General features: G+C 36.0%; 1 protein-coding gene across 2 annotated transcripts in view; it reads left to right on the top strand.

Moving 5' to 3' along the window:
- The first annotated feature begins 2,648 nt into the window (after positions 1-2,648).
- Positions 2,649-13,810, top strand: part of LOC131434826 (aryl hydrocarbon receptor) — a 698,066-nt gene continuing 686,904 nt past the window's right edge. The window contains exons 1-2 of one of the 2 annotated variants that reach the window (XM_058601997.1): positions 2,649-2,811; positions 2,894-3,120. In XM_058601997.1, the coding sequence (XP_058457980.1) occupies positions 3,065-3,120 (56 nt within the window). In that variant the 5' untranslated portion in view covers positions 2,649-2,811; positions 2,894-3,064. Of the gene's footprint in view, positions 3,121-13,810 lie in introns of both variants that reach the window. The other variant, XM_058601998.1, reaches the window with a different exon arrangement.

Raw genomic sequence — 13,810 nt, 5'->3', positions numbered from 1 at the left:
TTGCTATCATCATCAGATTTCAATTTGTTCTCATTTTTATGTTAGACTTTACTCGGGAATGCCGTGCCGGTGGTGTAGTGATGCCAATAATAATAATAATCCTACTACATGTTTTATGGTGCTGGTTTATGCTGTTAGGTTGACTTATAAATATGCAAAAGTAACAGAAACGTAGGTTCGCTTCTTTTGTTAAATTTCGTTTAACTGGTTCAATCGAAATAGAGCATGAGATAGTAAGTCTAGGTTTAATTAGGTTCAAAACTGTTTCCATTTGTAGCTGGCAAACCAACCAACTTCGGCTATTCCGGTCATCTGTATCCGATATCGAAAGTATTGGAAATAATAATCATAAGCAGCAAAAAGGATCTCACTCATTTTTCTACATGATTCAAATCTATTTTCACAAACATATAGGTTCTTACAGTTTTATGGAATTCCTAATTTGTTGTGGATACTATTTTCTGTTCCGGAACTACAGGGTAAACAGGATTTGTAGATTTTGTTAGACTACGTCAGAAAAAACCTTCCTGTTTCTATTCAGTGAACGGTTGTTTTTTTTTGCGAATTATAAAGTAATATTTATGATGTTATAAGTAATATGAGAAAGGCATCATTACACCACTTGGATTAAAACAGATGTTTAGATCTGATGATTACTCTCCTAGTTGTACAAACATTTTTTTTTAAATGCAGTTTCCGATAATATATGTCACAACTAATCTTGTAAATAAAAAATGCTTTGAAATCTAAATTTTACCCGGTAATAGCTATCCAACAAGCCATAGATTGGTAAAATCCGTTCATTTTTAACGGATATATCGAGAATTGAATTGTCTGATTTCTGATTAATTAATTTCACTGATTACTGATGTTAAATGAACATTTTTGATCTTAACATCTTTGACTTTCACATGCTCGCTTAGAAGCGATATTTTTTCCACAGTCACAGAAACAGTTTGATTGCACAAACTTCTTAGCGCCTGCTTAAAAAATTAACCTAACATCCCTAATGTGAACAGCATACGGCTTTTGTGCTAGAGTCTAAAAATTTATTACATTGGCAATACCCAAAAATTTTATTTGGAACGCACTACGATTTCTCAAAAATGGCTACACTGATTTTCAAAAATTTAGAATCAAATAAAATGGTTTACAATCCCTTAGGTGAATTTAATAGACTTCGGTTACATCGATTTTCAAATTCCGGTTCCGAAATTATCGGGAATAGAGGAGTTTATTCGTTTTCAATTTAAACTTTTAGAATCGTGTTCCATACAAAATTAATGAACTTTATTCGATTTTTCGACTTCCAATTTTGGAATTACAGGGTGATGTGTTTTAAAAATTCAAATCGTCATGGAAAAATAAGAAGACTTCAAAGTCATATGAGAAACACGCCTCTTAATTTTTCACACCGATACAAACACGCATACATGCATACACAGACATTTGTTGAGCTCGTTGAGCTGAATCGATTGGTACATCACATTCGGCCTTCAGTTTCTCGGAAAAATTTTCCACAGCTCAAGCGAATATTGTATCTGTTTGAATATTATTTAAAAAGGTAAAAGCCAGTTTTTTTTTAAAATATCCCAAAACATCTATTTTTTCGTATTCATCCTAACATAGAAATTATCATCCTAATGCAAAATGAAACAGTGCGGGTCTAATAAATAAGCAGATAGTACAAAACGTCTACGAATTATATAAATATATATATATATATATATATATATATATATATATATATATATATATATATATATATATATATATATATATATATATATATATATATATATATATATATATATATATATATATATATATATATATATATATATATACATATATATATATATATATATATATATATATATATATATATATATATATATATATATATATATACATATATATACATATATATATATATATATATATATATATATATATATATATATATATATATATATATATATATATATATATATATATATATATATATTGATCGTTGTTGTATCAATTATTAAAAACAAATCGTCGGGCATACTCAGATTTCCCAAAAACACTCGAAAGCATAAAATAGCTTTCTTCTGGAACAAAAAGACCAACGTTTGTACACCTTACGAATGCAATAGACCAATTAATTTCCCTAACGAATTACAATTTTTTCTTTCTACATGACTAGGGCAGGTCTATGTCCGTACTCTGTAACTGAGAGCGTCATTTTCATTTGAAGAAGCTTATTCTGTCATTGGTTGTCCAATCACAGTTGTGCGACAAACACTAAAATACATGTAGCAACATTTTATATTTCGAATACAGGTTCAAGTGAGAGTAAGCTCATTCTTTCTATTGGAGACGTTTTGAGCATTCTGGTTTTGATATCGTACTTTAAGGTACGCCCATTTTTTCTCTCTTTAAAGCAGATATAATGTCTGTTCAGTCATGGTGCAGTTTATACCTCTCTTTCTGTTTCCGTTTTCGCACTCTTTTCCTCTTAATATTACGTTTGTTTTTTAACCAATAATACTTTCGCATAGATAACGTTATATGCAGTTATCCTTTTCTACAGTTCGACTGCTCTTAACATTTGTTTAACCACACCAAGTCCCTACTGGTCAGTTTGTTTCATTCACTCTTCATCAGTAAGAGTTTTAGTGGCAACCAAACTAGCTGCCTTGCTAGTTGTTGCATGATACTTTTACTGTAGAATCGCTAATTATTTATTGATTCAACAGCCACACCATATCAGCATTGAATAAATAAATTGACCTTTACATACATGCCACTGACCATTTACCATTCGTGAGTAATAGCATGGAATTGAAAACGATTTTAGATTTATCAATGCCTTTGTAGTGTTGCTAAATAAATTATATCATCTCAGTTCATAACACAACATTGATAATTTCAATATTACGAAGAATAATATTTATTGAGTGTAATTTAACGAGAGAGAAAAGTATTGTGCTGAATTTTAGAGCTGTAGTGCATACGGTCGAATATATTGTTCTTACAAAAAAAAACGTCACATCAACAAAATAACATAATTTCAAATATGAGTCAGCTTGCAACTGTCTATGCAACCAAACGACGAAGACGCAATGGAAAAAGGTTAGTATTCACCTAAGAAAAGACAGAACCGAACTATCACCTTATTTTTTGTGTCGACTATCATTCGGTAAGTTTATAAATGATCAATTCAAATCTTGTGAAATATTTATTATTGAAAATGTCGAATACTTTAAAGCAATTCCATGCGGAATCGGCTGACTACTGACACGAACGTCTTCGATTTGCATGTCTGATCGTTATAGCTAATAAAGTATTTTTCACTGGGCTAGAGACTTTTTTTACTCAAGTCTAATTTATAAAAGGGTTATGTTACATAAGAGCATGGTCAATGTTGTGAGAAAATGAAAAGACTCAACATGAAAACTCTTTTGAATATTGTTTCATTAGTAAAAAACTTGCATGAAATACATTAATAGCAAGTCCAATCCCCTTCAACGTTAATAATGGCGAATGGTGACAACCTTCGAGGCATACTTTGAGCGAGATTTTGCGCTTATTCTTCTGAAAACAACATCCAAATTTGTGAATTCGGCGAACAGATTGTGTGGTCGGATTTTCCCAAGCTTCATCTTCATTTGAGCACAAACGTTCTCAATTGGACTGTCATCAGGCGACTGAGAGGGCCAATCCAAGGTCACGACACATTTTTGCTCCTTTGTCCATTCAAAGCGTTTTTGCATATGATATTCACTCAACATCGGTTTTTGCAAAGTACTTTCGAACAGTTCCATACGATATATTTAATCCTCTTTTGGTCAATTCGCATAAAGTTAATGTCGGATTCTTCAAAAACAGGTCACAAATAACTTTTTCATCTTTTTCCGACAATACACCGACAGAGCCGCGATTTGGAAAGTCGTCGACATTTTTCACCTCTTTAAAACGATTCACCCACTTACTCACAAGCTGTTTCGACCTTTTCATGTATTTTGCCGCGGCAGCTTGATTCATTTTAAGACCTTTTGGGGCGAGCACAAAAAAACATTCGAAGCGCGTAGCGCAAAGCGCGTGAAATCGAATTGTAAACAATAGTCAGCTGATTTATTCTGGCATTGCATCAAAGACAATATCACACCATTCCACTTTACCGATCGCGAGTAATCGTGACCATGTTCTTATGTAACAGACTGTATGTGTGTTCAGACACATTATTTTCAAACAATTATAACTAGAAATCTAAAGCTTCTACATAAAATATGTCTGAGAACAAAATGTAGATAATCTATCGAACTTTCTAAAAAATATAAACTGAAAAACAAGTCTCTCGATTTTCCGTGAAATGAAAAATAGATTTTATTTTTTTAATTCTCAGTTTTTTTACCGCTCGATTTTTTAAAATTTGGCCAGGATGTAGACCATGTTCGATGTACGTTGCTACTATGTCTGTTTCGCGTTTTAGAGTGACTAAAACAAGATCAGAGTGGCGAAATGGTAGCGCGTATGCACGGAATGCATAAGAACGCAGGTTCGAGTCCTGTCTCTGAGCGTATCGTTTTTCCAAAAATTCATCTTTTCTGTTAGTTTTTCTTTCACTTGGCTTTTCCAATATATATTTCCGCTCAGTCATTGCAAAAACTGAAATAATCTAAAGCATTCAAAATTTACCCTGGGATAGATGAGAAATTTCTCAAGCGAAAACGACATAACATGAAAATTTTGCTGAATTTGCATAACACAAGCTTCAAATCGTTTTATAGCGCTTTGTGTCTTGCTGTCTGGCAACAACGTACCTCTGGCATGCTACACATAGAACTGAAACGTTAGCTATAGTTACCCTTATATTTATTGATTCGCGTGCTTCCAACAGCTTCGCTTTTGCCTCGATTGACCTATTAGAGCAATGCCTTTCCATGGATATATCGTTTACTTATGCAAAACCGTCGTCTACGTTAGGGAAAAACGGTAGGCCGAAAATTTTTAGCAGGCAAAATAGGACACTACTAGCTAGTAATCAACAATTCAATGATATATAATTAAAAATACATGGCTATAAACATTCAAATCGATACGCAGAAGTATTTTCAATCAATTGGTGCAATAATATTACTGATTGAAACTAAACTGACTCTGCTGTAAATATTCGAAAGTTATCCACATTCCTACTTGTATTTATCCTTGAATTACTAATTTGTACCCCTTTATACAGTCTGTTACATAAGAGCGTGGTCACTGTTGTGAGAAAATAAAAAGACTCAATATGAAAATATTTTTGAATATAATTTTTTGTTTTATAAGACCAAAAATTTGCATGCAAATACATTAATAGCAAGGCCAATCCCCTTCAGCGTTAATAATGGATTGACACCTTCGAGGCATACTTTAAGCGAGATTCTGCGCGCATTCTTCTGAAAACGATCTTCAAATTTGTGAACCCGTCGAGCAAGCTGTTTCAAATTATGTGGTTGGTTTTTCCCAAGCTTCATCTTCATTTGAGCCCAAACGCTCTCAATTAGATTGGCATCGGGCGACTGAGAGGGCCAATCCAAGGTCACGACACCATTTTGCTCCTTTGCCCATTTAAGGCGTTTTTGCATGTGTTTTTCACTCAACATCAGTTTTTGAAAAGTACATTGAAATTTCAATCAAATGTCTTCAAACAGTTCCGTACGATATATTTAATTCTTTTTTGGTCAATTTTTAAGCACCTTCGTGTAAAGGTAATGTCGGATTCTTCAAAAACAGGTCACAAATCACTTTTTCGTCTTTTTCCGACAATACACCGACAGAGCCGCGATTTGGAAAGTCGTCGACATTTTTCACCTCTTTAAAACGATTCACCCACTTACTGACAAACTGTTTCGACTTTTTCATATATTTCGCCGCTGCAGCTTGGGTCATTTAGGGACCTTTCGGGTTCGAGCACAAAAAACTGCTTCGAAGCGCATAGCGTACGCGGTATTTATTTTGGAAAAATACTGAAATCGAATTGTAAACAATAATTAGCTGAGTTATTTTCGCATTGCATCAAGGACACTACTGCCCTCTGTGTAAAAAAATTATCACATCATTCCACTTGACCGAAGGCGAGTAATCGTGACCACGCTCTTATGTAACAGAATGTAGAAAACAATGATGTGTTTCACATCAATACTTGTATCTCATGACTACATAAAAAGAACAATCTCAATCTCTTAAAAACACAAATCACATATTAACTGAAGGAGAAGTAGTTGTAATATGTGATTTTTTCGAGAATTATTCATTCGTTCTTCAAGATGCTGTTCAAAGTCATCATTAGAACTATGATCAAACAACAATTCATCCATTTGTAATAGATTATAAAGAATCAGGCACCATTAACCCTCAGGGTACGGACTGGGTTACCGTAACCCGAGCGAAATTTGAAAAAAGCGCCATACGAAGAGAAGTCGTTCACATTTTTCATTATAATTTTTTTTCAATCAGTTAAATGATTAATCTGACAACTCTATTATATTTTTGAGACAATTTTACACAAAATAAAAAAAAAATTATTCAAATTGACAAAGTACAGCCTGATATACACCCAATCAAAGTCGCCGGGTTAGGCTAACCCAGTCCGTACTGAACGTAACTTTTTTATAGTCCGTACCCTGAGGGTTAAACAGCTTAGTTTCGTTATAAAAACATCGGCTGAAAAGTTCGTATCGTTCCTATGAGAGGGCGCCACTAGAATTAAATCCATACCATTTTCCGTTAGTACCAACCTTCAAAAGATACGTGTATAAATTTGACAGCTGTCTGATTATTAGTTTGTGAGATATTGCATTTTGAGTGAAGCTACTTTTGTTATTGTGAAAAAAATGGAAAAAAAGGAATTTCGTGTGTTGATGAAACACTACTTTTTGATGAAAAAAAGTGCCGCCGATACCAAAAAATGGCTTGATGAGTGTTATCCAGACTCTGCACCGGGCGAAGCAACAATTCGTAAGTGGTTTGCAAAATTTCGTACTGGTCATATGAGCACCGAAGACGATGAACGCATTGGACGTCCAAAAGAGGCTGCTACCGATGAAAACGTGAAAAAAATCCACAAAATGATTTTCAATGACCGTAAAGTGAAGTTGATCGAGATAGCTGACACCCTAAAGATATCAAAGGAACGTGTTGGACATATTATTCACGAATATTTGGATATGAGAAAGCTTTGTGCAAAATGGGTGCCGCGTGAGCTCACAATCGATCAAAAACAAGTCGATGAAAACCATGCTGAAATTGAACGAATTAAGCTTCAAATTGCTCCCTCATCCACCGTATTCTCCAGATTTGGCCCCCAGTGACTTTTTCCTGTTCTCAGACCTTAAGAGAATGCTCGCTGGTAAAACATTTAGAAGCAATGAAGAGGTAATCGCTGAAACTGAGGCCTATTTTGAGGCAAAGGACAAATCGTACTACAAAAATGGTATCGAAAAGTTGGAAGATCGCTATAATCGCTGTATCGCCTCTGATGGCAATTATGTTGAATAATAAAAACGAATTTTGACAAAAAAATGTGGGTTTCTATTAAACGATACGAACTTTTCAGCCGAACTGTTATCCGAAGTTTTGAAGCATGGCACGATACCAGTGCAGGTTTTCATTTCCAAATTAATAATGTTTCTAAAACAACGAATGAATATACGGGTATTTAATGTCACAGACATAACTGGATACGCATATAATTGAAACGCTTTCTTCTTACTCTCGAATATCAATTAGTTGATTGCTGGTATTAATTATGCCAGCTTCCCCCTTTTTCTCTTCTAGAATTTGAAACGATGTACCTAAACTATGAAAAAAGGACCGTATATAGTACAGTAAAGCAAAATTCTGCTTAGTTCTTTGGGAATATGTTAATGGTTCTAAAAAGAACCGACTCGAAGAATTTAGGGACTGGACCTGAGTTCAAGAACTAAATCCTAAACGTAGAACAGGCTCAGAATTCAATTTCGAAACTGAAGTTTCGGAATCCAGTTCCAACATGCAGGTTCTAAATTCAGTTCCGAAATCCAGTTGGAATTCTGGAACTAAATTACTGAAACATAATTATGAAACTAAATTCTCCTCCCGACGATTGAAATTCAAATGAAAGCACGACCTAAGCGTTTGAGATTTTGTACCACGAAAAAAGTCTGCGCTCATACTGACAACTGCTGCTCCCGACGAACGAATGGCAAATGAAAGCACAACCCTTTTTTGCATAAATATCTGTTTAATAATCTTATTATCTTATTATATTATCTTATTTGAATCAACGTTTTACAGTACCCTGTTTTGACCCTTTGGCCTTCCATGTTCATACGATTCGTTATTGATAATAGGTGTTTTAGTTACTCGTGTTTTACATACTAATGATTAATCATAATATTCATTTAAATTAATAATAAAATATCTACCTACCCTAACCTAATACGTACGAATTTTGAATTATTTGAATTGTTTGTATTATATCTTCAAATTTCGTACAATATTATTCGAATTTTTGTTTTATTATATCCAGGTAGACCATCTCATGTACTTCACTAGTCCTTGTCCAACGGGGTAGATTTAGAATCATCTTTAAGATCTTACTTTGAATGCGCTGAAGCCTAAGTTTGTGCGTTCGTGCACAGCCCCGCTAAACAGGGACTGCGTATTCTATTGCGGGGTTGATGATTTGTTTATAGACAGCCATCTGATTCTTCAGGCAAAGTTTAGATGTTCTACAAATCAGCGGATACAGAGACTTAATGAGTATGCTGAATTTTTAAACGATTTTGTCAACATGTGACCTGAATATCAGATGTCTGTCAAAGGTGAGTCCTAGATAGATAACTTTGTCGGACCATTGGATGACCTCATCACCGAATCGTATTCGACATTCGTCTGATGGAACAAGTTTTGGAGATTTTGATACTTCTTTGGGGTACACCAACAGGAATAGTAAATCTTTCTGAAAGTGCATTATTCAGAGAAACCTGAAATACTCTATCTGCAAGGTAATTTTTGATAATTTTAATAAGATACATGGGAATATTATCCCGATGCAGTTTAAACACCACACCATTGTGCCACACATTGTCGAATGCCTTTTCAATATCCAATATTGTTATGGCAGTCGTTTTGGACACTGATTTGTTTTACTGGATGACGTTGTTAACCCTTGTGAGTTGGTGCATGGTGGATCTTCCTTTCCGGAACCCAAACTGTTCTTTCAGTAATATATTCTGCTCACCAGTGATAGCACGAATTCGTCTTTGTATTGACTTTTTAAAAAGCTTGGATAGGGCAGAGAGTAAGATGATGGGCCTTGGAAAAGGAGGGATCTTAACCCGGTTTCAAAACTGGGATAACTTTAGTTACCTTCCACATTGAAGGGAAGTAGCCAAGCTCCCAGCACTTGCTAAAATTTTTAGCTAAGAAAACAAATGAGCGAATACTCAAACGTTTCAGCTCAATGTTGAATGTGTTGTCGAAAGCGGGGGCCTTGATATTTTTGGATTTTTTTCACAATAGCCATCAGCTCATTCGCAGTGACTCTACTTTCCTCAAGAACCAAGCTGTCTGATTGGTCAACCTCAGCTACGCTATCAGCAACGGTTCTTTCATGTGGACTAACTATGATGAGTCCTAAATTGTGAGAACACACGAACTGCTGGCCTAGCGGATTTGCCTCCTCTACTGGTGTGATAAAAGGTATTTCTTCAGCTGCCTCCTGGGGTGACATCAGAGGAGGAATAGGCTTCGATTTTTTCTTAAGCACCTTCTTTAAGGACCAGAAGGGCTTTGAATGTGGGAGAATTTCTGGAAGTTCCTGTTGCGAAGCTCAGATATTCTTTCCTGGATTAGTCTAGTTAAGTTGTTATAAGAGGTCTTCTTATCTAGGATGCCAGTTCGTTGATACTGCCTCCGGTACATATTTCAAAGTCGAATGAGTTTCTTGGTGACACTGTCAATTTTCAAAGAGAAACTCGGCAAATGTTGGCATATGTCCCATGACGAGCGACTGTGATTGAGTGCTGGAAGGAAGATAGGGCAGCATCGATTTCCATCGGAGAATCTAGTGGCAAATTGATATTAATAAGTTGGTCGGCGATTTGTTGAAATTTGACCCATTCGATGCGATAATAGTTCCTCCGAGGTTGAATAGACACTGTTTTTGGTGAAGATCCCAATGTCAATATTACTGGAAAGTGGTCGGTATAGAGCTCGTTGAAGACAACCGGAGAGCTGTCTATGGCGATGTTGCTGATGAATATATCCAAAATGGAATGAATTCCCGATCTGGAAAGTCGCGTTGGTTGATCCGGAGCGAGGATGTTGTACTGTTCAGCTTCGTAATCTTCGGCAAGCACGAATCTGTTTCGATTCTGTTTTTTGTTTCCCCACAGCTCATGCCGTGCATTCAGGTCCCCAGCAATGATGGATTTGTTCTGGCGTCGAGTGAGCATAGCCCGATCTCGCTGCAATGATGCACACGTACCACCTCGAAGATTTGTTTGTTTGGGGCAGTACGCTGCAATGATGATGATGGGTCCCATCGTCGTTGTAATCTCAATTCCTATGGATTCTATAAGTTGCAATTTAAAGGCAGGCAGAGGCCTGTGCTGAATGGGTCGTTTAATGGCAATGGTAACTCCCCCTCCTCCTGTCCTTTCGAGCCTTCGAATTCTATAATTTTAAATAAAAATGGAATTTTCAGGTTTAAGATGAGTTTCAGTTGAAATAGGGGGCTAAGGTCCACTAGGAGATTGATAGTACCTATTATCTCTCTCCGGACAGTACTAGCCTAGATGCCGTGTGGAATCCGGCGAAAAAAAAATGAACCAAGAATAGATTCTCTGGGTTCCTGCTTCCATGTCGTAAAAGGCGACAATTGCAGGAGTTTCTTTCTTCTTTCAGTTATCAGATATTTTCAATGTTTCACTTCTGATTACTCTATTTCACTAAATTATCTCTTCAGTCAACCTATCAATTTCTGTCTAGCTTCGGAGAAAGGTTTTATTTGTTTTTTTCTTCCATGTTATCTATTGTCTTTCAGGATTATAAATTGAATGATTATAATCAACTAATGCGCAAATCCTTTGATATTACAAAGTTAATAACAGAGATAACATATATCCGTTATTGGATATATAGTTATTTTAAACAATAAATTAATATTTTTCTCGATAGCCGGCTGCCCAGATCAACCAATATAACCAATTAATAATTTTAATAAATAATTAAAATAAAAAAGTGGAAAAAATAAAAAACCAACACGCGCGTGAAATCTGTTGAACTTTAATTGGTGATTTAAAATGATTTTATAACAACTGTTTAGAATATGTTAATGCAAAGAATCAACTATTTTGTCTAAATCCTATTCACTCGTTTATTTTGTATTACGCAATTTCATTTATAAAAAAATGGGGAAGTTTTTATTTTTTACGCGATAGTATTGCAAATTTTTCTTCAGTTTCCTCGAAATAATGAAATTTTTACTAACAAATATCCTTCTCCCGTGACACTTGTGGAGTGTGCAGTAGTATATACGGCCTCTAGTAACAACAAGTGTTGAACTAACATCCCTTCCCATTCCTTAGGCGATCTACGTTCGGGCCTGGCCGGCGCCGGTACTGATCAATGAATTCTGGGATTACCAGAAGATGTACATTGAAGTGTGATTTACCAGTCCCAGGTCGGATCATCTAGAAACTCCCTGTGCAATTTCAGCTAATCCCGATCAGTAATGGAGTAGCAACCAGGGGTGGTCGCTCACGCTCAAGCTCAGGCTTAAGATGAGTTTCAGTTGAAATAGTAATATCGGCATTCTTCTCTTGAAGAAAGTCGGACAATTCAGTAGTTTTTCTCCTGAGTGTGCAAGCATTCCAATTTACTACAACCAACTCATTATAATGCATATTCGATGATGAATTTGCCTAAAGCGTTGATTTGATCTAACCGCGTGCTGCAGTTTCGTAGTTTTGTTGTCATTGTTTACAAAATGACAATCAGTTGTTCAGCAGAGAATAAGTCACCAGAGACATCCTTTGCTTTCCAGGAGGGATTTTGATGGAAGGATCTTTTTGTGACCCAGCGCCTGAATCTTTTGGATTGCTGTGAGGAAGTGGCGACCAATTTGAAAAATCCCACTTCGGTGGGAGCTGTGGAAAATTAATTTCATCCTTCTGTGGAAAATTCTTGCGCGTTGATTGTTTACGGGACGTTAGTTATCGAATTTTTGTTAACTCAGCACGTTTGGGACACGATTTGCTAGTAGATGGATGGCCGCCATCACAGTTCACACTTTTTACAGCGATGCCATCTAGTAGCAATCGTTTGTATTGTGTGATTAGGCACATTTCACGCACCGACTTTTCATGTGGCAGTTCCGGTTTATACTTTTGTCTTGAATCGCTTTAACGTCCAACAATGTTGTTCCTCAGGATCTGGAATGGTATGGTGGCACTTGCCAATTGGGCATTTATGTGCCCACTTTGTGCTTACGGATATTTCGGAGTCCGAAAAGTTAATGTCACACTTTCGTATAAATTAAACACTTTATTACTAAGAAAAAATGCACTTAACTGGCCTTAAACTTTATTTGCTCTGCTATCTATGTGATGCGACGGAATGTCGGAGCTGAACTAACTGCTAACCTAGCAGACTGGCCGCTGCAACGGTCCAGCGGTGAATATAGTGCACGATCATGCCTGTTCGATTACTACCTCTTATCACAGATTGAGAGATACATACTATGAGACGATTGTGTGGACCCTATCTGGGTTGTTAACTTAGTGCTTTCCTAAGCATGCCGGCCGCCTTGAAACCGCCGGCGTTTCAATTATTATTTGATCTAACCGACACAGAACTTTCCTAGCTTCCTATATCTTCTATTTACTTTTACAATTACTGATAATATGGATTTCATTTCAGTTTTCGAACTGCTTCAATGCTGGACGTAGATGTTACCGAGTTCACTCAGTAGGTTTCTTCCTTCGGTGATTCTGGATTGATTATTGGATTAGTCTTCTGTTTATGATTCTCATGTAATATTATTGCTTGCATCGGGCGATGCTAGTAACTTCCTTCCTTCCTTCATGCGATACTCGTGCATATCGTTTGATTGGTTGTTGATGATTTCCTCGGAATGATATGGATGTAGTATTCTGACAAGAAATTTTGTAAAACCGGAACAACTTACCCACACAAGCGTTTTTTGGCACGTGCAAATGCTTCACGAAGAAGATACTTGTGTGATGTGTTTTTCATCTTGCTCGTAGGTTCGGAGATTTCAACTGAAGAGACGGGTTGATCAGGCCCAAACTCAGGTGATTATCCGAAACTGAATGGAGGTGATACCATGGCTGAGCTCCAAACAAGAAAATATGATAAACAATGAAATTATAGATGTCAACCAACATGACCAAATCATTCCTTTTTCCTTCACCAGTGAACAAAATGTGAGATGCATGCACAAATGAGATGATTCGATTTCCCAAATGATGTAGGGTAGATGACTTGATTTATTATTATTATTTATTTGTCTTCGATTAGAGTAAAAACTATCGCACAGACTTATTATTATCTATCTAGTCTAAAAACATTAACTTAACAATATTTTCGATTTAAATGTGTCTTTGTTCATAGTAAAATCAAACAGATGATAAACTCTATTGAATTGATTACAGCAAACATCCATTGGATTATTTTGTCCATACTGTGTGCGATGAGCTGATCGTCGTATGAAGTCCATTCTTCGCAAAGATCTTCCCGGAACATTGATATGAATCCTTGCAGAAACGTAAGG

Source organism: Malaya genurostris, chromosome 3 (assembly GCF_030247185.1).
Source record: "Malaya genurostris strain Urasoe2022 chromosome 3, Malgen_1.1, whole genome shotgun sequence".
Lineage (NCBI taxonomy): Eukaryota > Metazoa > Arthropoda > Insecta > Diptera > Culicidae > Malaya > Malaya genurostris.
Note: the sequence above shows the minus strand (reverse complement) of the source record. Positions and strands in the feature narration are given on the sequence as shown.